At 51.9% G+C, this 23574-nt stretch overlaps 12 protein-coding genes and 1 non-coding gene across 13 annotated transcripts; 7 read left to right on the top strand and 6 right to left on the bottom strand.

Annotated features, from left to right (window-relative positions):
• Nucleotides 1-1208: 1208 nt before the first annotated feature.
• AFUA_3G00770 (uncharacterized protein) lies at nt 1209-2219 on the top strand (the record flags this gene model as incomplete). Its single annotated transcript, XM_743305.1, has 1 exon — nt 1209-2219. One exon carries the CDS (start codon nt 1209-1211, stop codon nt 2217-2219), a length of 1011 nt encoding a protein of 336 aa, XP_748398.1.
• A 526-nt stretch (nt 2220-2745) lies between these two features.
• On the top strand, nt 2746-3461 carry AFUA_3G00765 (GNAT family N-acetyltransferase; the record flags this gene model as incomplete). The annotated part of the gene is made up of 2 exons (XM_001481533.1): nt 2746-2897; nt 2960-3461. 2 exons carry the CDS (start codon nt 2746-2748, stop codon nt 3459-3461), a joined length of 654 nt encoding a protein of 217 aa, XP_001481583.1.
• Nucleotides 3462-3507: 46 nt separating this feature from the next.
• Nucleotides 3508-3975, bottom strand: AFUA_3G00760 (GNAT family N-acetyltransferase; the record flags this gene model as incomplete). Its single annotated transcript, XM_743304.1, has 1 exon — nt 3508-3975. One exon carries the CDS (start codon nt 3973-3975, stop codon nt 3508-3510), a length of 468 nt encoding a protein of 155 aa, XP_748397.1.
• A 510-nt stretch (nt 3976-4485) lies between these two features.
• On the bottom strand, nt 4486-5350 carry AFUA_3G00750 (putative short-chain dehydrogenase/reductase; the record flags this gene model as incomplete). Its single annotated transcript, XM_743303.1, is given in 3 exon segments — nt 4486-4548; nt 4604-4790; nt 4809-5350. 3 exon segments carry the CDS (start codon nt 5348-5350, stop codon nt 4486-4488), a joined length of 792 nt encoding a protein of 263 aa, XP_748396.1.
• Nucleotides 5351-5691: 341 nt separating this feature from the next.
• On the top strand, nt 5692-7095 carry AFUA_3G00740 (ketopantoate reductase family protein). Its single transcript, XM_743302.2, has 3 exons — nt 5692-6061; nt 6116-6777; nt 6826-7095. The coding sequence occupies exons 1-3, from the start codon at nt 5869-5871 to the stop codon at nt 6976-6978; spliced, it is 1008 nt and encodes a 335-aa protein (XP_748395.1). The 5' UTR covers nt 5692-5868; the 3' UTR covers nt 6979-7095.
• A 256-nt stretch (nt 7096-7351) lies between these two features.
• On the top strand, nt 7352-8146 carry AFUA_3G00730 (glutathione S-transferase family protein; the record flags this gene model as incomplete). The annotated part of the gene is made up of 2 exons (XM_743301.1): nt 7352-7443; nt 7492-8146. 2 exons carry the CDS (start codon nt 7352-7354, stop codon nt 8144-8146), a joined length of 747 nt encoding a protein of 248 aa, XP_748394.1.
• Nucleotides 8147-8197: 51 nt separating this feature from the next.
• On the bottom strand, nt 8198-9619 carry AFUA_3G00720 (DUF500 and UBA/TS-N domain protein; the record flags this gene model as incomplete). The annotated part of the gene is made up of 2 exons (XM_743300.1): nt 8198-8305; nt 8360-9619. 2 exons carry the CDS (start codon nt 9617-9619, stop codon nt 8198-8200), a joined length of 1368 nt encoding a protein of 455 aa, XP_748393.1.
• Nucleotides 9620-10192: 573 nt separating this feature from the next.
• On the bottom strand, nt 10193-10265 carry tT(AGU)2. The gene has a single exon. It is a non-coding gene (tRNA).
• Nucleotides 10266-11939: 1674 nt separating this feature from the next.
• AFUA_3G00710 (putative allergen Asp F4-like) lies at nt 11940-13814 on the bottom strand. Its single transcript, XM_743299.2, has one exon. The coding sequence runs from the start codon at nt 13120-13122 to the stop codon at nt 12049-12051; it is 1074 nt and encodes a 357-aa protein (XP_748392.1). The 5' UTR covers nt 13123-13814; the 3' UTR covers nt 11940-12048.
• Nucleotides 13815-14764: 950 nt separating this feature from the next.
• On the bottom strand, nt 14765-17248 carry AFUA_3G00690 (putative C6 transcription factor; the record flags this gene model as incomplete). Its single annotated transcript, XM_743298.1, has 8 exons — nt 14765-15282; nt 15331-15520; nt 15561-15752; nt 15792-16055; nt 16105-16649; nt 16701-16950; nt 17017-17133; nt 17162-17248. The coding sequence occupies 8 exons, from the start codon at nt 17246-17248 to the stop codon at nt 14765-14767; spliced, it is 2163 nt and encodes a 720-aa protein (XP_748391.1).
• An 810-nt stretch (nt 17249-18058) lies between these two features.
• AFUA_3G00700 (glycoside hydrolase family 76 protein) lies at nt 18059-19654 on the top strand (the record flags this gene model as incomplete). The annotated part of the gene is made up of 3 exons (XM_743297.2): nt 18059-18173; nt 18225-18925; nt 18978-19654. 3 exons carry the CDS (start codon nt 18059-18061, stop codon nt 19554-19556), a joined length of 1395 nt encoding a protein of 464 aa, XP_748390.1. The 3' UTR covers nt 19557-19654.
• A 154-nt stretch (nt 19655-19808) lies between these two features.
• Nucleotides 19809-22236, top strand: AFUA_3G00680 (copper amine oxidase). The gene is made up of 4 exons (XM_743296.2): nt 19809-20242; nt 20298-20877; nt 20931-21842; nt 21890-22236. The coding sequence occupies exons 1-4, from the start codon at nt 19937-19939 to the stop codon at nt 22087-22089; spliced, it is 1998 nt and encodes a 665-aa protein (XP_748389.1). The 5' UTR covers nt 19809-19936; the 3' UTR covers nt 22090-22236.
• Nucleotides 22237-22574: 338 nt separating this feature from the next.
• On the top strand, nt 22575-23294 carry AFUA_3G00670 (YoaK family protein; the record flags this gene model as incomplete). The annotated part of the gene is made up of 1 exon (XM_743295.1): nt 22575-23294. The coding sequence occupies one exon, from the start codon at nt 22575-22577 to the stop codon at nt 23292-23294; it is 720 nt and encodes a 239-aa protein (XP_748388.1).
• Nucleotides 23295-23574: the final 280 nt, after the last annotated feature.

The raw sequence follows: 23574 nt of genomic DNA, 5'->3' as shown, positions 1-23574 counted from the left end.
AATATGTTGTTTGCTTTTTTTTTTTTTCTTGACCTCGCTGGTTTTCTGTTCAGATGCCAGTCAATAAAACCATCATCGGTTGGAGAACCATTTTGACTCTATCACCCAAGACTTGAAAACCCGTGCGTGATCTCAATTATTTACCCGCCATAGCATCATGGCGAAAGCTTATCAAGACCGCATCGCAGGGCGGGAGGAGTCTGCTTGAAACTCTGCACGCCGTGCCACATACAGAGCTCGAGACGAGATTTGAACCGAGACGCGAGAAGCGAAACTTGCGCAGGAACCATCAGAATGATCTGAGATCTGTTACCTGTACACTGATCCCTGGCGGATTCCTTCATTATGGTTGGATAACAAGGCTGAGCCTAACATGAACCCTGTTCTAACGTCATTCATGGCGCGGCTTCTGTCATACTGCTGATCGAATCTGATTCAAAAGTCGATCTTGGCAACCCCTGAATGATCCGTCATCTTGATCAACAAGCCTTCAGTGGCCTCTCTGTTCCGGCTGCCGCGGAACTCCAAAATGGTCGGAATCAATGGCAGCTCCAACGGTTATAGCGTCTAAGCCTTGAATACTCAGAGCTTATGTGGGTCATATTGACCATCCAGAGCCAAGTAAACGCGGCTGAAGACAAGCAGACTGACAAGCTACCCTTTAGCGTTGAGTTCAGGGTCGGCCAAGATAGATCCAGGGTCATGTTCCTCCAATGCCTGATGGCTTCCCGCCCGAGAACAACCTTTTGGTCTATTGTTAGCTGTCTGAAACATTGACATGTTCTATGTACGTATATAGGCGGTTTCAAGAGGGGTGTGCATCTTTGAAGCGACTCATAACACCAGCCAGCACAGGCGGCGTTACAGGCACCAGGTTTTTTTACCACCTTCCAGATAGGAACCCCTCGATACACTGTAATGTAAACCTCTGTCAATGCTCACATTCGATGTTCATAGTTCTGCCATAGATCTTGATCTTTGTTTTGATTTAGGGCTGGGAATGTGGAGATTTTATGGCTCATACAAAGTGCCGTCTTGGCGCGGGGCCGCGAAGAAATTTTTCCCCTGGATTTGGTAAATCTCCACTGCAGGGCCACCAAAATCAGTTCAGCTCTTCCTAAATACCCGAATACCCTATAGGGGAATTATATCAAAATACTCCGGAGTCAACGGATCGAGCTGGATTATCCAGGGCATAGCAGTACGAAATGAACCCCCTGCGATATCTGGCCCCTCCCCGCCCCTTTGGGGACATCTCAAACTCCACCCAGGAGGAGATCGAGGGGAGAGAATTATTTGCGAGTTGTCTCTTGAATAATTCACACATGAGCTTGTCGGATCTAGACAGAGATGTCATCCGCACATACAGAGATGCCTGCCGCCGTCTTGATACCGGGGAGAGTCAGACGCGGGAAAACGACATGCAAGCTGTGAGAGAATACGAGCAATCGCTCCAAACCAACGGACCAGTGAATCTTTATTTTGATCTGGCCACCAGGACCAAGATGGGTGAAGAACTCGATAATCTCCATGATATGTGGAGCTATGTCCGCTATGAAAAGTACCTCCCTGCCACGGTCAAGGAGGATGCAGAAAAGCATCCCTCGTCTAAAGTCTCGGACCCCTGGCACAAGGCCTTCTGGAAGCCATTCTATGGACGCCTCGAAGCCGAGGCAGGCGCGTGGGCTCAAGTCCTGTCGGGCAAAAACCACCTCAACGAATGCCCGACATACCTCCTGCTGGCCCTGCTGTGCGAACAGCAAACCATGGACTGGGATGAGACCGTCGCGCTGATCCGATACTGCGCCGTGGAGGGTGTCGAACTCCCGAAAGCGGATTTTGTGGATTATTTGAAGGCCAAAGATGTAACTGGTCTCGCGAAGAGGCTGGAACTCGATGAAAACACCATCGCCTTGTCTACGGAGTATGTCATGGGCGTTGGCACGATGCTCCTCGCCTACTTCAGGATGCATCTTCCTGAAGCACTGTATGAGTTTGAAGAGGATCTTGAACCGGAAAAATGGGTCCCGAAGAAGCGATTGCACGATTTGATGGCGCTCCAGGACGGACACGACCAAGCGGTCCAGGAGTTAATCCGGGAGATCTTCTATGAGATGGTCCTCGGTGGATCCGATGACGACGAGGAGGAGGGTTGGGACGATGATGATGATAATGACAATGATACAGATGAGGATGATATCATGGATGAGGCTGATTGATGGTGATGTTGGCGTGTCTGGCTTGATGCCCTCCCCGCGTGGTTGTGATTATCCTAATGGCTACAACGACAACCTACAGGGGCAATAGAGAGACTGCGGAATATCAATGGGATCTGTTGGGCTCAGATGTTTATGGGCGAACCGGTTCATTTCTTTCAAAAGTTTTCCTTATTTTCATGATTTCATGTCGTCTTCGAAGACTCTATGCAAGATGAAGCCATGTCTGATACCCTCTGTTCAAAAAGTTTTCAGTTGCGCAGTCCCAAACAGCCATATTTCATGTAACACTTCTTGTCCATCGTCAGCTGTGGGTACTCTGCTGTAAAAACGAACATGCTACCACTGAGACAACTACAGAATATCTCGAATCGCCTTATGTTGGCGGGGAACGAATTGGGTCTGGTGCCCCCGCTAAACATCCAAGGCCGGTCCTCGTCAATTGTCAGGCCGCGATTTGAATCTACTCAAAGCAACCCCTATTCCATCCATTAGTTCTTCACAGAAGACAGTCTTTCTCTTTTCTCAAATGGCTCTCCTACCTCAGCAGAGCATCCGAGTGTCTATCCCAGAACCCCTCCCACCAATAATTACCCCTCGACTGTATCTTCGGCCCCTGGCCGACTCTGATGCAGAGGGCTTATTCGCTATCCGGTCAAGACCTGAAGTTGCCAGAACAAAGTATGTAGCCACTGATCTCCTTCCATGATCAAACTGATCAAAAGACTGACAATGATTGTAAGCCATCCCAAAATCCCTCATCGAACGGTCCGAGAAACGAGGGAATGGATGACCACGAAGATCTTTACTGCTGGTCCTGAGAGTGTCCTCGGTCGTCACTTGACTTACGTTCTCATTGAACGCGAACTCTTGGAAAACGAGACTCAGTCACCTCCTGCCGACAAACAGGTCATTGGCTACATGAGTATCAATCAAGTATATCCCAGCCCGGAGATAGGGTATTCGATTCATCCTGACTACTGGGGTAAGGGGTATGCGACGGAGGCTTTGGATGGACTGCTAAAGACATGGTGGGACTTACCTCGTCAGCCTCAGTTGACTTCTGCAGAAGACCGGGCTGAGCCGACTGAAAAAGTCTTTGCCCTCTGCGAGAAGACTAACGCGGGCTCGAGCAAGGTTTTGAGCAAATGTGGATTCAGGGTCATTGGGCAGGAGGTATATGACGAGGATGAAGTGTTGCTGTGGGAGTTAAAAAAACCAGTACTTAGGCATTCATGCCCCTGAAGTATATCGGCTAAAGGTCTCTGATCCCAAAGATTTCAAAGAGCATTCAACATAGTCTCAATGTCAGAAACATATTGTCATCACTACTCTTATAGTCTCCAAACGGCCCACACACCTCAAACCCCATTCCCAAATACAACCGCCGAGCGCTTTCAAACCTCCCGTCCGTCCCCGTCTCCAGACTCAGTGACTGGTACTTCCTCTCCCTCGCCTCGGCAACGATATGCTTCAAAATAGTCTTGGCAACGCCTTTCCGCAAGTGTCCCGGTGCGGTCCGCATCGATTTGATCTCTCCATGAGTCGGACTGAGCTGCTTCAACGCGCCACAGCCTAATAGACTATCGCCCTCCCAGGCGGTATACAAAGTAATTGACGGGTCCAGGAAAGCGGTTAGGTCCAGCGCAAACGATGTCTCCGGGCGACCTTGGCTTCGAAGCTCAGTGAAGTGGTGCTGGAGCAGATGCTGGACCTCTGGATAGTCAAGAGTATCGGATCTGATGAGCATCGTTGTCATTGCAACTGCAACCCGCTCTATGTAATCTTTGGCAGCGATTTGCTACTATGATGGGAGTAGATGGTAGTCAATGGTTCTGGCTGTGGCAAATTGCCATGATCTAGATTGATGTGTGCAGAAATCAGGATAAAGCAGACTGATTTATAGAATTGGCAAAGTTGACAATTTGAATGTGTTAGGAGATACTAATTTCAATCTTTGGCCATTCTTCGGTTACTTATCTATGAGTCACCGAATTGACAAATACGAGCACTTCTTGGATTCAATGATTGCTGCCCCAAAGAAGCCAAAGCTCTTGGGCTGCCTCCGGGACCAACCTGACGAAATATATCTAGCCCATAAGACGTTCCTAGAAGAATTATACGGATGCAGTCTGATAGCAGTTGATAAGAATCTAACTTGAGGAGAGCATGAAGATACACTCTATGTCCAGCATTATATTCAGATATCAAGACGAAAGCCTAATTGACCATATTAAAACAGCCCGAGAATGAGAGTGATATTAGGTGATCATTGGATAGTAAAGCCGCCATCAACTCTGATATCCGCGCCATTAACCATACCACTCGAATCCTATACCTCAGTCAGCATCACGTCACGTCACTTCGACTTCCGATGAGAGACCCACCTGGCAAAGAAAGACAACAGCATCCGCAACCTCCTCGGGAAGCACAAACCTGCCGGAGGGAATAGTCTTCAAAAAGGCCTCCCGCACCGAGTCCTCCCCCCAAGCCTTCTTCCCGAGAGCCGTCCACACCACGGTGGGTGACACGGAGTTGGCTGTGATACCTTGTCCGCCCCATTCCGACGCCATACTGCGAGTCAATCCTCACAAGGCAGCCTTGGAAGCGCAGTATGCCCCATGTCGCGGTAGCGCCACATGCGCAGCTTGCGATGCAATGTTGACAATTCGGCCGGGCGGGGATGGGTTCGCGGATGCTTCTGCGGTCTTAGAGGCGGCAAAGTAAAGTCGCGCAAAGGCTTGCGAGCACAGCATTGGCCCAAAGATATTGGTGGTCAAATGTTGCATGGTCTCCTCCGGCGGAGTCATCTCCATGTCACTCAGCGAGACATATCCGGCAGTGTTGATGAGGATGCTTGGAAAGACCACGTCGCTCTGGGTTGACGAAGACGCTCTGATCATTTCCCGTTCTAGAGCATGAAAGGCAGACTCGACTGATGATGGCGCAGTAATATCGCATTCATAGGTTCGAATTGCGTCGCTGCCTCCTCCATAGCCGGATTCGAGAAGCTCCTCTCGGCGGGCAGCTTCAAACGGGGCATACAGGATGGCGAGGTGAGCACCCTGCTCTCGGAGCTTCTTGCCTATGCTGGAGCCTAGCCCGCCTATATGGGATGTTGTGTCAATATGCATTGATTTTTGGTATCGAAGTGTCCATCGGTGTACCTAGACCTCCGGGGAGGATGGCTAATCTGCGAGCGAGAGCCATTACGGTCAGGATGTGTTGCAAAGTTGTCAATCCTGTTATATGTGACCCAAATGCATCAATTGAATTAGTTTTTATCTTCCATCGAAGCCTTAACTCCTCCCTCAGCCACGGGACTGTGACTCTTTAGGCAATGAGCACCATGATGGATCGGCGCATCCCCGATATGACGTCAGGCCCTAATAGCTACTAGAATACGAGCTAAAGAAGAAAAAGCCTTAAAAAAGGGTGCAAGTTGGGACCGCTACCGATGGCCTATTGATAACCACCCCCCCACCGAGACTTTTCTGGTTGTAGCAACTGCTGACTCACAAGCGGGGTAAAACACTAGTTATCATCTCGGGAGAAAGGCGGGCAGCGTACACTCAAGGATACTCTAGACATAAATCTTGGTATCAGGGACTACCTCAAGCGGGTGACAGTAAGTCACTAATAGCATCTGGCAATGTCACCAAAGGCCCGCGTGCTCTTAGTTGGAGCGGGAGGAATTGGGACCATTGCCGCACTCAATCTTGAGCGCGGAGGACTGGCCGAAGTCACCTGTGTCTTGCGGTCTAACTATGAAGCCGTCAGAAGCCGGGGAATTGAAATTATCTCGTGCGAGCACGGTCATATAAAGAATTGGCGGCCGACTGCAGGTTTGCAATCTTCCTTGTACGGAATGGTATGCCGTGGCTAACGGAGCACTCTAGTTCTGAATGTGATTCCTCGCGTCTGTAGCGAGGACCATAGTACCCTCTTCGACTATATTGTCTGCACCACCAAGAACATCCCAGGCGTCACACCCTCGATATGCGAGACTATTGCCCCTGCAGTGAGGCCAGGCCATACAGTGATTGTCCTCATCCAGAATGGACTAAACATCGAAAAGCCATTCCTGTCGCGTTTCCCGCAGAACGTCATTCTCTCGGGGGTGAGCCGATGCGACGCTCATGAAATCGCCCACGGAGTGATCGAACAGAAAGAGGACGATGACCTGCACATTGCCGCCTTTCACAACCCGCTTCTTGACCAAGAAACCCAGCAAAAAGCCGCAGAGCAGTTTGTGCAGATCTACGGTGCCGGAGGCAAGACCAACGTGCGACATGAGCCAAACTGGGAGCGAGATCGCTGGAGCAAGCTGGTGTACAATGCCACCTTGAACCCCATCTGCGCGCTGACGGGGGTCAATACAGGAGATCTCCAGATTGCGGGGGGTGCTTTCGATCGCCTGGTTATTCCTGCTATGCAGGAGGTGGTGAAAGTATCCAAGGCTGTGGGGGTGGAACTACCTGACGATATCATTGAGACGACGATTCGTAAGAATCCGGTGGAGAGGAAGATTGCTCCTAGCATGCAAAAAGACATGGAAAAGGTATGTGCACACTTATTTCTCCATAACTTTGGGACTCATAATTAGCAGGGCAATCTACTTGAGCATGAAAATCTCATCGGCGAGGTGGTCCGCGAAGCTCAGAAACAAGGCGTTGCCATACCTGTCCTGTCTGTTCTGTACGAGCTCTGCTCCGCTATTCAATGGCGGGTGGCCAAGGAGAGAGGCATGAGAATAGCATAACATCCAATCTATGCATGAGACAGGCCAAATCTAGGCACTCTGTACTCTGTAAATGGAGGGTCATCAGCCGGGAGTCTAGCTGCTTCTCGGATAGCACGCCAAAATGCCAAGAATGAGTCATTCTGGCTCATTATGATCCGTGGTGATCCGTGCAAGTTTTGTTACATGTTCACAAGTTAATCAAGATAGGTGAAAAGAAGGTCGAGATGTTATATATAAGTACTGTGCTGTAGACTCCGCAGACTTGTATCATCATCAATCCAAATCACACCATCTCATTTCCTATTAACCATTGAAGCTGGTTCTTCTCGTTCAACTCGTCAAAATACATCTTCTGTCCAATACACAGTCCTCCTCTTACTGGACCGCCACAATGGAGTCTAATGCCCAGCCGACCATTCTCTTCTATGATATCGCCTCCGCCCCACCCGTCACTTGCTATGCGCCGAACCCCTGGAAGATAAGGTGCGTCACATTCATTATCTACCAAGCACATAAGCTAAGATGCAACAGATATGCCCTCAACTTCAAACAAGCCCACTATCAAACAGAGTGGGTCGAACTGCCCGACATACCCACCGTGCGGAAGAGTCTCGGCCTGGCAGCCAACAGAGTCCTCCCCGACGGCAGTCCCTTCTACACCCTCCCCATCATTAAAAATCTCTCGACAGGTGAACTTGTGGGCGATTCGTTCGAGATTGCGCAGTACCTTGACAGACTCTACCCTGAGGGGCCGAGACTACTCCCTCCTTCGACGGTGGGCCTTATTTCCGCGTTCAATTCGCAGGTCGACGCTGTCTTCACCCAGCATTGCGTGCTCTGTGTCCAGGGGATGCCGTACAACCCTGCGACAGCCGAGGAGTCGAAAGCAACATTCGCCAAGCGAGCAGGCAAGGAGCGCTATGAGGATCTGATGATCACCGGAGAGGCGAGGGCGGGCATACTCGAGAGCTTCCAGAATGCGCTGGGAGAGCTGGCAAAGGCGTACCGCCGGACGGAGGGCCCGTTTCTTGACGGGGACACGCCCACGTATGCCGATTTCATTGTAGGTAGCTGGTTGAATTTTTACAAGAAGACGATAGAGGAGTGGGAGCAGCTGTTTGGCTGGCATGATGGGTTATGGGGAGAGTTACATCGTGCGCTGGAAAAGTATGCGGAGGTCAAATAAGTATGAAAATGTCCATATCGAATTCATCGCTTCATCATAAATCAAACAGCATTAGTGACGTCTCGGGGGAAGAGGAGGAGCTGGAAGCTCGGGATGGTCTGGCGCGGGACCAAATGCCGGCTGTTGCTGTTGCTCAGGATGCTCATCGTCGGGAAACCCCTGGAAAATCAGTCAGAGTTAGTCAACAGAAAACATGAGCCGCGGTCAGCTCACATTCAGCAGATACTCCACAGCGCGATCGGGGTTGAACGACGCCGCTCTCATGGCCCGATCGATATCGATTCTAGCGAACCCCATGCTCTCCATCTGCGCAATGACGGTCTCCTCGTTCTGGACGCCATCGACAGGTACAGAACGGTCGTTGAAGGTAGCAGGCGTTTCAGTAGCCGTCTGAGCCGGAGTGACCAATGCCCCTTGTGCCATGAGCTTCGAATCTGCCAGATCCTCGGGCGCGAAATCACTCGGACTCGGCCCCGTCGGTACAGCAACTCCAGAGGGAGTTTGATCAAACTGCTTGTCACCTTGGGCTGAATGAAGAGTATGCATCAACATCCTGACAGACGCGTTCTCTGTCCGGACGTGAGCGGCCATGATCTCCTTGACAGTCACCTTGCGCCCATAAAACCGCTCATTCTCGTCATTGCGCTCAATGAGAATCGTCCCGTCAATCTGTGCCCCCGCGTAGAAGCCGCGACTCTTGACGTACGACCAAATGGGAGCCTGTCGTTTGTGCACTTCCGACTCCAGCACCCCTCCCATGCCAACCGGCCCCGCCGCGACGGAGATCTCGCTTCCCAGCGTCACTCGCACTTTGGTGAACGCTTCCAGTGCCTCGTACGTGTTGATGACCATGACACAGTCGTAGATGTCAATGCCAGCCAGGAAGCCAACACCAGCCGTATGCAGCAATATCCCGGACGGTGCACTCCATTCCCCCGTCTCGGGCAGGCGAGCGACGAGGATCCCACTCCCACCAGCACCGCTAAACCACAACCCCGTCCTCATGGCCGTGAAGATGGCAATCCCCTTCGCCTGGCGGATCACCTCCGCAGGAATCTTCTGCAGAACCTTGGGTTTACCCCGTGGTTTGTCGATCTTCTTGTCAGGGGTCTGTTCCCGGGTTGCTACGGTCGCATCGTTGGCAACGTACACCCCTTCCTTGCAGAAACTGCGCAGGATGCGAGCGGCCTTTTCGCTTTCTTTGTCGAGCGTCATGGGCCAGAAGGCTTCGGAGCCGAGTTTGTTGCTTAGCCGGTTGACGGGGGCGCCGACTTTATCGAGGGCGTCCCAGGCTTTGTCGAAGCCTTTTTTGCCATATATCCATGCTTTGTTTTGTGTGAGGGACTTTTTGGTCCCGAGACTTGAAGAAGATGGGGATGAAGGTTTGGTCTTATTTGCTGTCGAGGACATTTTGGATTCAGTTGGTCTTCTGTATGGTGTTGTTGATATTTTGTTTGTCCGAGGAACGGACATTTATATAGACTGATGCCGATCATGCGAACCAGGCAGAAAGATAAAGCCATCGACATCACCGGCAGCTGCGTAGGACAGGCATACATTTGATAGCAGACAAGCAATAATAAGCGTGTGAGCCACCCACTTGCCCCAGTGATGCGTGATGATTCGGTGCGTGACGCGATGGCTGTGCTGGCTATCGCGGGGCATCGCCTCAATACGTTGGCTTCAGGTAGAAGGGAACAAGAATAGATTACTTAGTCCGTATTCAGTCGCTATCCCTTTCTTGTCCTTCTGATCTCAGGCAATAATATAACTCTCCCTGGTTGCTGATGGTTGATACTGCGCTACTGCTCTATATGAATAGGCTACACCTGAACTAAGAACTGACTGCCTTGAATCAGGTTGAGCGACTCTTGTGGTCCTCCAGACACACGATCCACTTCTTGCATATAGATTCTTTAGTTAATCTAGACTAGTCTTTATAACTCAGTGATAAAAAGTTTTATTGCAAAAAAATGAAAAGTATGATGCTCGCACTCGGATTCGAACGAGCTCTCATCACATTAGATGCACAAAAAGAAAAAGAAATGCTCACAAGCGGATTTGAACCGCTGACCTCATGATTACTAGTCATGCGCTCTACCAACTGAGCTATGCGAGCTCGTTGAAGACAGCAGTCAACATTTTTGCTCTATCAACCAGGACTTGAAAAACCCAATGATGTCTATGAAGACCATGAGAGTGTATGTCGAAATATGAGCATGTCATGATCGTCATAACCGTATGTTTATTGAAACCTGGCTATACTCTCCGTATATCAAAAGTCTAAAACTTACCTTCTCCGCACTGGCTATATGGTGTAAACCTGCCAGACATACTCTGGTTCTCGGAGAACGGTCATGCATTATATATTAAGTACACGATACCGAGACATAAGTAAGCAAGGTATCACTCATTGCGATCACACATGGCTAGCATATTTGAATAATGAGGTGAAGTTCAGAATCGGGTCGGCCGGAATTGCAGACTTCGTCTTAGACTGTAGCGTAGTATTTCCCGTATGGGGAATAACTGTCCACAAGCGCTGAGAAGAAGGACTGCATGACTGGAACACCAATCGGAATTGGTATGACAATGACGACGGAGTATGAATTGAAGAATTTCCTTGTCTCACTCCATCGTCAGTGCTGAGACGGCCAAGTTAGCAAGCCAAGTTAGTGGTGGAGAATCTACCGCATGGCTTGTTTCAGGATGATTTGCCGGAGCTCAACTCGCTCTCGAATAGATTGCAATATGGATTCTCTACCCCCTGAAGCAGACGGAAGAACATTTAAAGCCCAGTTTCTGCATGTCAATGGAAACCTACCCAGAAACAAACAATTCGGCGCTTAACAGCTGACTCTCCTCGTCTATATCCCAATGAAACTCGTTCTCGGCCTCCTTCTCCCTACCCTGGGCGTATCTGCCTCCGTCATCAAACGGGAAGACACCTGGGGCGGCAGCGTCTCTCTCGGTCCTACCAAATCCACCATCGTCAACGCCGTCACCACCCTCATCCCCGGTGCGGCGCCTGCAACTCAAAGCGGCGAGCTCTTCCTCTGGCCCGGGATGAGCAACGGCACCGGCGATCTTGTCCAAACCACGCTGGAAAGCTGGCCCAGCAATGCCTGGTGCGGTGCAACAACAGGCCAGTGGTGTGTAAGGGCTAGTCTGTTCGGCAGCTTTGGACAGTTGGATGGGGACGCCAGCCCAGTGAGCGGGACGGATCAGGTTCGCATCGAGTATACTTTGTTGGATGATCAGGAGACCTGGGTGCAGTATGTATCACACAATGAAGGCAAGGATAGTGGCTAATTAGGACAGGAATGTGACCAATGCGCAGACGGGCAAGGTTCTCTCGACCTTCTCGCACAAGTCTGGGCCTTATATGACTGGGTGAGTTTTTGTTCCCGAACTTGCGGGAGTAATGCTGATCGAGTAGATATGGCACTGGAACTGAGTGTGACGGTGGCTGCACGGGCACTGTTGCAGAGCAAAAGTACCTCATTACGAAGATCACTCTGGCCTCGGCTGATACTACCTTTGGCAACACTATTGCTTCGGCTGCCGGTGCGACGTACTCTGGCTTGAGCTCGAGCGAGGGAGGAAAGGTGTGGACAATCGAGAGCATCACCATTCCCGCTATGTCGAGCTCGTAGAACCATAGCTCACCTATGTCACCTACCTTACCTGCGACTTTCGGAACTTTGCACCTCATTTAGCAGAGTACGTCCTGTTTGCTTCCTAGATCGTATCTAATATCAGCAGTTTATTGAGTTGTTCCCTCTTTAGAGTACATTGGGGCGGGCAAACAAAGAGCTATGCAAGAGCAAAACATATCAATGTGTACATTCAAAGTCCTATTTACCCATCGAGTATCCATGTACAGCCTGAGACCGAACAACTCAACCACTGTAATCCACCTCAACCACCAACCTCACCGCACCGGCACTCACACTCCCCCCGATACCATCAACAGACGCCTCCGCCGCCGTGTACGCATTCACCACTTTGGCAGCATCAGTGGTGATATACGAGCAATCATCCCCGTTATGATCACAGATCCTCATCCCCTGCACCGTCAGACCCGCGTTCTGCGCCTGGATGGCAGACACATCCCACCCCGACCACTGATCGTTACTGGTATTCCCAAAGTCAAACTCGCCCCAGGTACACGCGTACCCGCCGTACTCATCCGTCGGCAGCGAATCGCCCGCCGCGGCACCCCATCCGCCCTGTGAGTTCTCATCAAACGCAACGTACCTGGTCTGGCCAGGTGCCAGGGTGAAGTTGAGCGCTGAGTGGCCGTACCACCCGTCCAGCTTGCCGTCGGGGCCAACCTTGTTCCAGAACGAGACGAACCAGTCGTCGGTGTCGCTGCCTGTGAATTTCACAACGTACTTGTACTGTGAGGCTGTGGAGGCGGTCACCTCGATGATGTTGCTGCCCCAGGGGCTGCCGACGTTGCCGACGTATTCGATCCCTGACCCGGACGAGTTGGTGCGTTGGCCAAAACCAGAGGTCGAGTACACGCCATTGGAAGGGGTGGAGGTCCAGCTGGCGCTGTTGCCGGAGCTGCTGGTCGCCGCAGACACGGTGGCGCTGCTGGTGCTAGTGCTCAACGTAGTCGCTGTGCTGGTGGTGTCTGAACGGACATCCAGGAGGTTCGCATCGACGTCGAGGCTGACGCTTGCGAGAGGCTGGCTGCCAGTAGTGGACGTCTCTACGGCTGCCACGGTGGTAGTTGGCTTGTGGCCGTGAGGGCGTCGCGTGATAGTGGTGTACATGGTGACAACCTCGAGGTTGACGATAGTCTTGGTGCTGACCGCTGGATTGGCCTGATCGTCAACCTCTCTAGCCTTCAATTCTGCATTATGAACCAGACGGTGACGAAGATGAGCATGCTCGTTTGCATGGTGTGCTCCAGCCATGGCCGAGCCAGCGGTGATGGCCGTCAAAAGGAACGACTCCCACTTCATGACGAATGGGTAAGTTTAGCTCTGCTAAAACACAGAAGTAACTAATGATTGATAGATTCGGCACAAACAATAAAAGAGTGACAGTGTTTGTGATCCCGTGGAAAGAAGTGTTCAGTGCGATATATGAACGAATGACTGTCAGAGGAAGCCTCCTGAATCTCGTCAGGGGGGACCTGCGCCAACGAAAAAAGATGTGAACGCCTATAGGCAAGACGTATGGCCAAGGCAGTAATCGTCAGCGCTTGACAAAGCGGACATGGTGGACAGACGCTTGTCTAGTCAATTGGTGTTCATCAAGAGCCCACTCGGGTCAAGCCCTATGGATGGTTGATCGGTCTAGCGAGCAGAATTACAGAATATGAAACGGATTGCCCCGTCCCATCCAAAACTAGCAGTGCTTGGATACCTGACCCGTTGAATTGATATAGTCTGAGCCGTTCTAGATCTAGACGTTGTCGATTGTTGATGGTCTTGGAACCAACATACCATCCCTACTGAAGCGGGGCCTCCTTGCGTCGTCAACATTCTACATTCTCAGCCACTCAGGACCAGAACATGCACAACGGAAAAATGGAACAGATCTTGAATCTTCCATGTGAAGGAAGATTGACCTGATTCGTGGTTGGTATCCATACAACCGCGTTACCATTTTGTGTCTTACAGTGGCATCTCCGGGCGTAACCTTATGGCAGGACGGTGGGATTTCCAAGTCTTCAAAAATTCCACCAGAGGCCTAGAAGCTATGAACTATATTAGTGTGGCACTGACAGAATAACAATCGACGTGTCGCCCTCATAGTTCTCTTACTCCCTCCGCCTCTCACGCCCTTAATGTGCTGATGCTCAGAAACCACCTTACAGCAACTTTTGACCCACAAGAGTATCTTTCCCTTGGACATATACTCTTCCGAAAGCACAAAGTATCGGTTGCCATGTCTTGATCATACAATAACGAGAGATGGGAAATTGCGCCGTTTCCTCAACAAGGAAATAGGAGTGGATCCCTCACTTACGTATACCACGCCTCTAAGGAACGCCTTCGACCCGCTCACAGCAGCCATTGGCTTGAGGCAAAACTCTAGATCGGGATGACGAATGCTTGGTGTTATTGACTACTCTAGCCCATGTCTAGGCAAACACGTTGTTGATGGCGCGGAAAATGACTCGGTTTGAGAAGGGTTGCTCTCGACATACGTGGGCTCGGTGCGCTGGTGAATCAAGCTGATTTCGAACATAGCCATAGTGCCGCATCATGAGGTTGCCTTTATGAAGTGACAATCCTCATGTTAGCCATAAGGGGCATTTCATACCTGGAGATCACTTGAATCGGTACTTCAGGCATAGCCGCGGTGAGTGTGAAGATCCGGGCCAGTGTCCGAAGCCGCGTATCTGCATACGTAGGCCTTGCAATTGCGGATTTACTTATATGACTAGACAAGTTACTGTGCTAATTTCAGAACCTCATGTTTTTGAGGCTCCGGTGCCCGGCACCACATGCATCAAGTTTTCATACACTACGTTCTATTGAGGCGCTTAAAATATCAAATGGTAGCATGGCTTGACTTAAGTATGGACAGTCAAGTGAATACCTCGTGCCGGATATTTCAAACTCTTGATTCTTGTCGGCAGAAGGATAAACCAGGCTAGCCATCACCCCATAGCCACAAGTCAGCAGATAGCTCCTCGCTCTCTGCCCCAGGAACCAAGCTGTTCGCGTTCAGCTCATCCGTTGCCGAGAGCATATGGTTCAAAGATAGGCCAAAATCCCGCCAGTCAAAAAGAAGGTCCTCCTCCTGTGCTCCTGTGACTGTGACTGCAGGAGTCGGACCGGGACCTTCTGCATCCGCAGCCATTCCGTGGTGCCGCTGTTGAGCCACACAGTTTCTTTCGTTGAGTGCCTCCATGAGAGGAGATCCGGGATCCTCTTCGGGGCGAGTGGTCTCTGGCCGTATAAGTGGTTGCACCAACTCTTCAAGAAGCTCAATCTCCGACCTGCGAAGTTGCGCGACTCGGTTTCCACGTGCGATCATCTCGTCCAATAGACTGAAGCCCATATCACGGTAGCTGTGGTCTGGCAGTGTGCCTGGCAAGACGGCGGAGATCAAGGAGAGAATAAAGAAGGACGAGAACAGGTTCTCAAGGTCGAAAGGGAGAAAACTTTCTTATCTTGCTGTTAGGGTACGCATAGGAGGGGGCCATTGGGACTAACCAAGGAGATTCTGGTCTCGCAGAGCCGTTAGTATCTTCAATGATCGGAGTGCTGAATCGATGCACGCTTGGATCAGGGTTCGGATGGGGGCAGATAGACTTCGGAAGACGTCGCCCTCTTCGAAGCAGCTTAGTCGCTCCCAGAGCAAACTTAGGATGAGTGGACGAGCGGTGACGATGATGCACTGCTTCTATGAGCCACCTGCGCATTACGAAAGGAACAACACGCACCGAATGACATGAAAGTGTCAACCGAGTCGTCACGCCGGAAAGAGTATCCACCGAACTCGAGAATCGATGAGCAAAAACCTCCTCCAATTCCCGCGACAGGTCCGACATCTCATGCAGTATGGAGCGTATTCCTTGAAGGAAGGCATTACCCAACTTCCCGTTTGCACTGTACACCGCTGTGGCAATGTCAGTCTGTCCTTACCAGTCGGCAGGCCACTTACTATTCAACACCCGCGTGATGACCTGCGTGATCTTGACATGAAGGCTCAAGGCTGCTGCCTCTTGGGAGCAGGTCTTCAGGTCCCACAGGATGGTGGTCACGTCCTCATCATTCACCGAAGTCGGCGACCCGATCAACGAAGAGAACTTGCGGTCGAGAATGTATACCGTCCACCAGATCTTAGTACACCGTTCGACGCGCTTCTCACCGAGTTGCTCGACCGGAAGAGCGCGATGCAAACCTTCCACCAGGGCCATACGCATGGCATGACCAATCTGCGCTCGTCAGTTGTTGCCTATGGATGGTGAAGTAGGCAATGCATACATAGCAATAGGCCGAGTCCCGCATGTCCACCGAGTGAAGGTACAGCGCAATCAGCGCCAGAACCTCAATTGCTAGAAGAGGATCCTGCCAGAGCGCTGTGGTATCCGGTAACAGTGACATCGCTCGGGAGAAGTACTTTGTCCATGAAGCGGTATTTGATGCCCTCCGCACAGGCGCCAACAGTGCCTCTCCGAAGGCCAGCACGACGAGAAACTGCACGTACCACAGCCGAGATTCCTGGACTTTTGCGGATGCGTTACAATAGAACTCGTCCAAATTACGGGTAAAGTCCTCCTCATCAAAGGGCTGATAGAGATGGCCGAAATGGAAACAGACCGTGTTCAGCATGTAGATTGCTTGATCGCGAGAAGGGAGCCCACTTCTATCGGGGACCTCTTCGGAGCTGGCCTGGCGCCAGTAAATCTGATATGCATCGCCGTCGACGGCCAGAGGGATTGACTTGGTGCATGTAGGGCTAAGACGGGTCTGTATCGTGCTGAGGACCCGACGACTGAATGACCATGTCGAGGTTGGCCCGAGAAGTACTGATAGCCGACCATTAGCAAGATACTTACATCCAGAGGTTAATAGCATACACCAAGCCCGTTGTGTACGCCTATTGTTCTTCACGTAAGTAGATGGTGATACCAAGGGATTGGCGGCGAACCGCTCATCATGTCGATTCAACTCCTGTTGCTCAGGCGTAGCGAGTCCGCCTGGTTCTGACGCCGACTGCAGCGCTTCTTTTGAACTGATAGACTCTGAATAACTGGCATGACTCTGTAAGACGCGAGGCCGCTTTGACGGGGTCGATGTCAGTGAGCCTTCTAGTTCGCTCACTTTTCTCTTAAGCGAAAGGAGTAGCCTCAATGTTCGTTAGAACAACAACATCTTATGCAGGTCTTCTTCGACATACTCCTCAGAGACTACAATCTTCCGATCTTCCTCAAATACGCAGTCCTGCTGTCGATTGCGACACTTGTCACATGGCTGCGTGCCAGAACATTTGACCTTTCGAGCTCGACATCGCTCACACCTGTGGCAGTCAGTCAGTAACTCGACTGGGAGCCAGGTCGGCGTACGCGTGGGAAGTTCGCTTGGAACGAGCTGAGTGGTCCATTCGTTTCCCAACAGTCAGAACCATTGTACAATTGACCTCTTACTATTGCTATGGCATATTCTTGATGCAGTTGTTGGCATTTAGTGACTTAGTCCCAACCCCGCCAGGCTGAGGGACAGTCAGCATCTGATTGGTCAGGAACAGTATGCTAAGTATCTCTTTCGTCTATTATCAAGTGGATCAACTTGGATGTCATTGTGACCATAATCGGAGTTGGGAAGATAGTGGAAGAAAATACATTGAAACGGACAAAGGAGACCGTAATAGATTACCATGTCGAGGTGTGAATCCTCACAGTACTAAGGTATCTTAATGAATTCCTCTAGTGACGACGCTGGTCTGGGATAGAATCACCAATGCCAGGCTGAAACAGCTGTTGCTGCATCAAGCTCACCAGGCCCCGTTCAGATCCGCCTTGGTGTATCAGGTAGTAGACATTGCGTAGTAGCTGTTTCTCCGTTATTGGATGTAGCTGCTGCCTCGCCTTTCGTTCTGATCTAGCGGCTATTGCCCAGATTGATCGGGATGGCGCGACTGACGTTACTACTTCATACTTGCCCATTTTTGGGTCTCTTTGCTTTTAGTTCAGATCTGGTTAGTCACTGCCGATGAGCTGGTAAAGAGACTCGATGTCTTGACCTCAGGAACGGCCTTTACTTTCCCATCGCTAAACCATGGGTGTCGCATTGTCCGCCAGTGCGAGGCATGGACGAGGTTTCTGCAGCCACCAGGGCTAAGTATTGTTCAACAGTCGCTCTTTTCATTGAGATGATTACTCTAGAGTGATCAGTCTCGTTACACTCCTTCTGGGAAATTATTATCGAGACGTCCACGATGGGACGGCAATGCCCGTGTCACTGGCCTTTATCTTTACGCTTGAGCCTATTGTTATCATTATTACTACTCCCCCTCCGGGCGACCACGCTCGATCTTAACGTTACAGATCCAGGTGAGCCCTACAAACACACGATTGGCTCCGAACAGACCTAATGGCCTGCAGACAATATCAAAGAGGTAGCCAGTCAACTAGCCTGGGACCTCGTCAGCTTCTACACTGGCAACAACACCGGTGACGTCCCGGGGAACCTTCCCGCCCCCTACTACTGGTGGGAAGCGGGCGCTTTTTTCGGCACCCTGGTCAACTACTGGCGATATACCGGCGACGATACCTACAATAATATCACCATGCAGGCTATCTTGCACCAGGCCGGAACAGGTGACTTTATGCCTTCCAACCAGACCCGCACCGAGGGCAACGATGACCAGGCCTTCTGGGCCTTTACCGCACTCATGGCGGCCGGACATAATTTCCCCAACCCACCCGAGGACTCGCCGTCGTGGCTGGCCATGGCGCAAGCGGTCTTCAATGAGCAGATCGCGCGCTGGGACGATCAGGCCTGTGGTGGTGGACTGAATTGGCAGATCTTCCCCTTCAACAACGGCTACACGTATCGCAACTCCATCTCCAACGGAGGGCTCTTCAATATCGCTGCCCGGCTCGCGCGGTATACAGGGGACGCCACGTATGCCAAATGGGCGAACAAGGTCTGGGACTGGGTCACAGAGACTGGACTGATCGGTAGGGAATATTACGTCTTCGACGGGACGTATGAGAGCGACAACTGCTCCGCGCTCAATCGAGTCGAATGGACGTATAACAATGGTGTCTTTCTTCATGGGGCGGCCCATATGTGGAATTATGTATGTCTCCTAGTCAGTTCTCCAAGAGCAAAGAGACGGCTGACCCTGCCAGACCCAAGGCAACTCGTCATGGAAAGCGCGCATCGATGGTCTCCTCGATGCGCAGAGGACCTTCCTCTCGCCGAACAAGTCATCCGAGAACGTACTTTATGAATACGCCTGTGAAACCATCAACACGTGTCGAACCGACCAGTACTCCTTCAAAGCGTATCTGGCGCGCTGGATGGGAGATGTTGCGCAATTGGCTCCCTGGACTCGCGACACGATTGCGACTCGACTGCGGGCTTCGGCCACGGCAGCAGCAGCGCAATGTGTCGGCGGCAAGACGGGGACGTATTGTGGAATGCGATGGACGACGGGCGAGTTCGACGGCACGACGGGGGTGGGACAGCAACTGTCGGCGCTGGAGGTGGTTCAGGCGAATTTGTACAACACGGTCGCGGGGCCACTGACGAATAGCACTGGGGGAACGAGCAAGAGGAACAGTGCGGTGGAGAGGGGATCCTCGGAAAGAATTGCGGTGTCCGACGATTCGAGTATCGTCACCATGGCTGATCGCGTAGTCGCGTGGGTCGCAACGGGGGGATTAGGGGTGCTGCTGGGGGGATATCTTTATCTTGTAGTGACATGACGCTGGCCGTTGACAACAGCAACGATACATACATATGCCTAATGAATCACAAAACCCTCCCCGTGGAGTTGTCTCTTCTTGCATCCATCTGGACAGACGAGGAAATGATAGCACTCTTCATGCGCTAATCTTTTTGGGGCAAGAGATACGCCGGAGTCGGAGATGGCCAATAGGGGAGTGCACGTGACTTATCGCGGGGGGGTGGCTCGGCATTCGACCACCAATCAGAGCTCTTTGGCCCATACTGTACCACACGAGGCGTATCTTTTGCAGAATCAGTAGGTAGATATGCCGTGCAAAAAGGTATATAAGGACCCAATGACTCGGGTCAAACACATGGCAAACTGTTCTGTTCTCTTTCTCCCATTCTACAGGCAGTCATGATGGCGCTTCATCCCTTTGACCCCATCACGCCGGCGGAAATCCAGTTGGCTGTCAAAATTCTGGAAGCGGCTTTCCCCGGGGCCTCCTTAAGATACAAGAAAATTGACGTCAATGAACCTCTGAAAAAGGAGGTGGTACCGTATATTGAAGCCGAGAGATTAGGGAAGGCTTTGCCGGCGGCGCCAACTCGGTTGTTGCAGGTGCTGTTCCATCGTCTTGACAATGGAGCATTCTACAAAGCGTTGCTCAATGCGGGGACCAGGTCTGTGGTGTATACCAAACAGCTGCCCAAAGAGGTTCAGGTATAGACTCTGTCGATCGGTGAACCTTGGAGGAAATGTCTCTGACTCAACCCAGGGCCCAGTCGATGCAGACGAACTGATCGAAATTGAGCAGCTCTGTCTGAGCCACCCCGCGGTGCAGGCGGAGATTGCCAAAATGCAACTGCCGCAGGGGGTGACTGTTTGCAACGATCCGTGGATCTATGGGACGGATGACCCTAAGGAAACCCGGCGTCTGTTCCAGTGCTACATGTATGTGGTGACCACGGATCACCCGCAAAATAACCACTATTCGACTCCCTGTAAATTCTCGCCCGTGTTCGATGCGCTTACTCGGGAACTTGTCCGTATGGACTATCTCCCGGGTGGTGTAGACACCCAGGTCTCCGAGACTCAGCCATGGAAGACGGTGGAGACCATTCAATACGCGCATGATCTGCTCACAGAGCCACTGCGGACGGATCTGAAGCCTTATATCGTGCAGCAACCCGAGGGTCCGTCATTCCATGTGCAGGGCAACCTGGTCTCCTGGCAAAAGTGGAAGTTTCGCGTGGGGTTCAACACCCGCGAAGGGTTGGTCATCTACAACACCACCTATGACGGACGCAATGTGTTTTACCGGCTGTCTGTGTCTGAGATGACCGTACCATATGGAGGTATGCCGTGGCCCATCCATGATTGCGGACAAGAGAAGTCGCTAACAAGATAGATCCCCGCGCCCCGTACCACCGCAAGCAGGCGTTTGACGTTGGGGACGTTGGATTCGGCATCACTGCGAACCAGCTCTCCCTTGGCTGTGACTGTCTGGGGTACATCAAGTACTTCGACGGGTACCGTTCCGACTCCAAGGGCAATCCGGTGCAACTGAAGAATGTCATCTGCTTGCACGAGCAAGATAATGGTCTGCAGCACAAGCACACCAATTACCGCACGGGGGCTGCCACGGTGGTCCGTAACCGCCAGCTAGTGGTCCAGATGATCTGCACTGTGTCCAACTACGAGTACATCTTTGCCTTTATCTTCGACCAAGCGGCCAACATCGAGCTGGAGGTGCGCGCGACCGGTATTCTGTCCACTGTGCCGTTTGACAACGAAAAGTTCGGGACGACAGTACCCTGGGGAACGAACGTCGGGCCTGGCGTGATGGCGCCTTTCCACCAGCACATGTTCTCCTTCCGTATTGACCCTGCCATTGATGGGTTCAAAAACACGGTCTACTACGAGGATAGCGTGCCGATGCCCGAGGACGAGAACAACCCATATCTGGTGGGTTACACCACCGAACAAACCGTCCTGCGGACCAGCGGCAGCGCCAACACCAGCGTGGAGCGCCACCGGGTGTTCAAGATCCGCAACGACGCCTGCATCAACCCGATCACTTATAAACCGGTGGCCTATAAGCTGCAGACCGCGCCGAGCCAGATGCTGCTGGCGGGGAACCGGTCGTTTGGCTACAAGCGGGCCGAGTTCGCTACCAAGCCGATCTGGGTGACCAAGTATCAGGATGACGAGCTGTTTGCGGCGGGCGAATTCACCAACCAGAGCAAGCAGAGCGAGGGGGTGGAAAAGTGGGTGCAGCGCAATGACCCGGTTGAGAATGAGGATCTTGTCCTGTGGCATAGTAAGTCTGACCGACTGTTCTTGTTGAGGCGTCACTGACCGTCCCAGCTTTTGGGCTTACGCACAACCCCCGGGTGGAGGATTTCCCTGTGATGCCGGTCGAGCGTGTCAGCGTCATGCTCAAGCCGGATGGCTTCTTCACCAAGAACCCGGCGCTGGACGTTCCCGCATCGACTCAGTCATTCAATCGGTCAACGCTGCATCCGGAGCCGGCGGCTTGCTGCGCTCCTGCCAAGGTGAAGTTGTAGTTTGAGGAACGACATGAATGCTTTTGATGATGTCTGTCCTATTAATTTCTAGACGCAAAGACGCCGTATCTTATGAATTGATCTGTTCTGGATCCACCGAGCGACGAGGTCGCCTGTAAGTCACCGTCACAACAAAGTCCGTTAACGATGAACTTCATGTGTAAGAGGACGCTCCGAGTTTTGCTCATTGCGGGTCAATCACCGGCCGTCGGGGATTGAGGACAAGATGTTTTATTTCGACTATTATATCTATATTTATTACCTTTCTGATCACCAGTATTACAGTCGTTCGCCGTTCAAGATCATCCACAGTAGAAAAGACAACGGGGTTAGGTGTAATTTTCTATATCAAACAATTTTATCCCCGGGTCCCCGAACCTCGGCCGACAAATCTAATACCAGAGGCACAGACACAGGAAGATATAAGTCGAAAATAATTGCCATTATGACCAGCACAGGCTATCTCAATTGGCAAAGGCTGAAGGATGGCACCCCTCTCTAGCATCTGGGCGTACCTGAACGAGGACATCGGCGAAGACCTCCTCCTCGAATGCCAACTTCTCCTTCTCTCCTTCGCCACCGGCATCCAAGACGCCGCGACATGGCCCGACTACAGCTGCTTCGCCTCGAACCAGACCGGCAACACCCTCTTCCTCGCGATCGGGGTCGCCGGCCTCGCCAACAATGCCTACAGCTTCCCCAACATCGGCATGAGCCTGGGGATGTTCATCGCGGGGGGACTCCTCGTCGGCCAGCTGGGGAACCTGTTCGGAGTGCGCCGCCGCCTGTGGCTGTTGCTGAGTAGTGTTATTCAGACGGTGCTGGTCGTAGCCGGGCTGGTTGTGCAGTATACGCTACCGGTAAAGCAGGAGGGACCGGCCGCGTTGGGGGTCATTGCGTGTTTGGCGTTCTCGTCGGGGGCGCAGGTGGCGATGAGCCGGTCGCTGAAGATCACAGAGATCACAACGGCCATGGCGACGGCGGCATATGTGGATGTGGTGGTGGATCCGGGACTGTTGAGGGTACATAACCGGCCGCGCACTCGGCGGGTGCTGTTCCTGGTGATGCTGACGGCGGGGTGTTTTGTCGGGGCGTTTGCGCAACGGGCAGTGGATTCGTCCTTTGCGCTACTGTGGTGTGCGGTGGGGAAGGCTGTCGTGACGGTCTCGTTGCTGTGGAATAAACGGCTGGAGAAGACATGTTGATCAATCCCGGTCTATAGTCCAATGGCTGCATATTATTATTTTGCTTGGCTTGCGGCTCGGTTCGACTAGAGAGAGCGTGGTGTTAAGATTACCCCCAGATCCAATCCTCAAGGTCCTCAGACCACCCTGGCCAGCTTGACTTTTATTTCAACCTCTTCTCTATCATATGATTCTCTTCTGTATCTCGTCCACATCCGTCAACAGACATCATTGCCATTTGTCGCCAACGAAATGCACACACAGAACGCCGGTGTCGGGGTCTCGGGAGTCGGGAACCATC

This window comes from Aspergillus fumigatus, chromosome 3 (assembly GCF_000002655.1).
Source record: "Aspergillus fumigatus Af293 chromosome 3, whole genome shotgun sequence".
NCBI lineage: Eukaryota > Fungi > Ascomycota > Eurotiomycetes > Eurotiales > Aspergillaceae > Aspergillus > Aspergillus fumigatus.
The sequence above is the reverse complement of the archived record's forward strand: the minus strand, read 5'-3'. Positions and strand labels throughout refer to the sequence as shown.

Bases quoted from the DNA above. Each gene is read 5' to 3' on its own strand.
- AFUA_3G00740 (XM_743302.2), top strand. From the start codon at position 5,869: ATGTCACCAAAGGCCCGCGTGCTCTTAGTTGGAGCGGGAGGAATTGGG. The intron at 6,062-6,115 runs GTTTGCAATCTT...GGAGCACTCTAG, and splicing joins GAATTGGCGGCCGACTGCAG to TTCTGAATGTGATTCCTCGC. The intron at 6,778-6,825 runs GTATGTGCACAC...CATAATTAGCAG, and splicing joins TGCAAAAAGACATGGAAAAG to GGCAATCTACTTGAGCATGA.
- AFUA_3G00710 (XM_743299.2), bottom strand. From the start codon at position 13,122: ATGAAGTGGGAGTCGTTCCTTTTGACGGCCATCACCGCTGGCTCGGCC.
- AFUA_3G00680 (XM_743296.2), top strand. From the start codon at position 19,937: ATGATGGCGCTTCATCCCTTTGACCCCATCACGCCGGCGGAAATCCAG. The intron at 20,243-20,297 runs GTATAGACTCTG...GACTCAACCCAG, and splicing joins AGCTGCCCAAAGAGGTTCAG to GGCCCAGTCGATGCAGACGA. The intron at 21,843-21,889 runs GTAAGTCTGACC...TGACCGTCCCAG, and splicing joins GGATCTTGTCCTGTGGCATA to CTTTTGGGCTTACGCACAAC.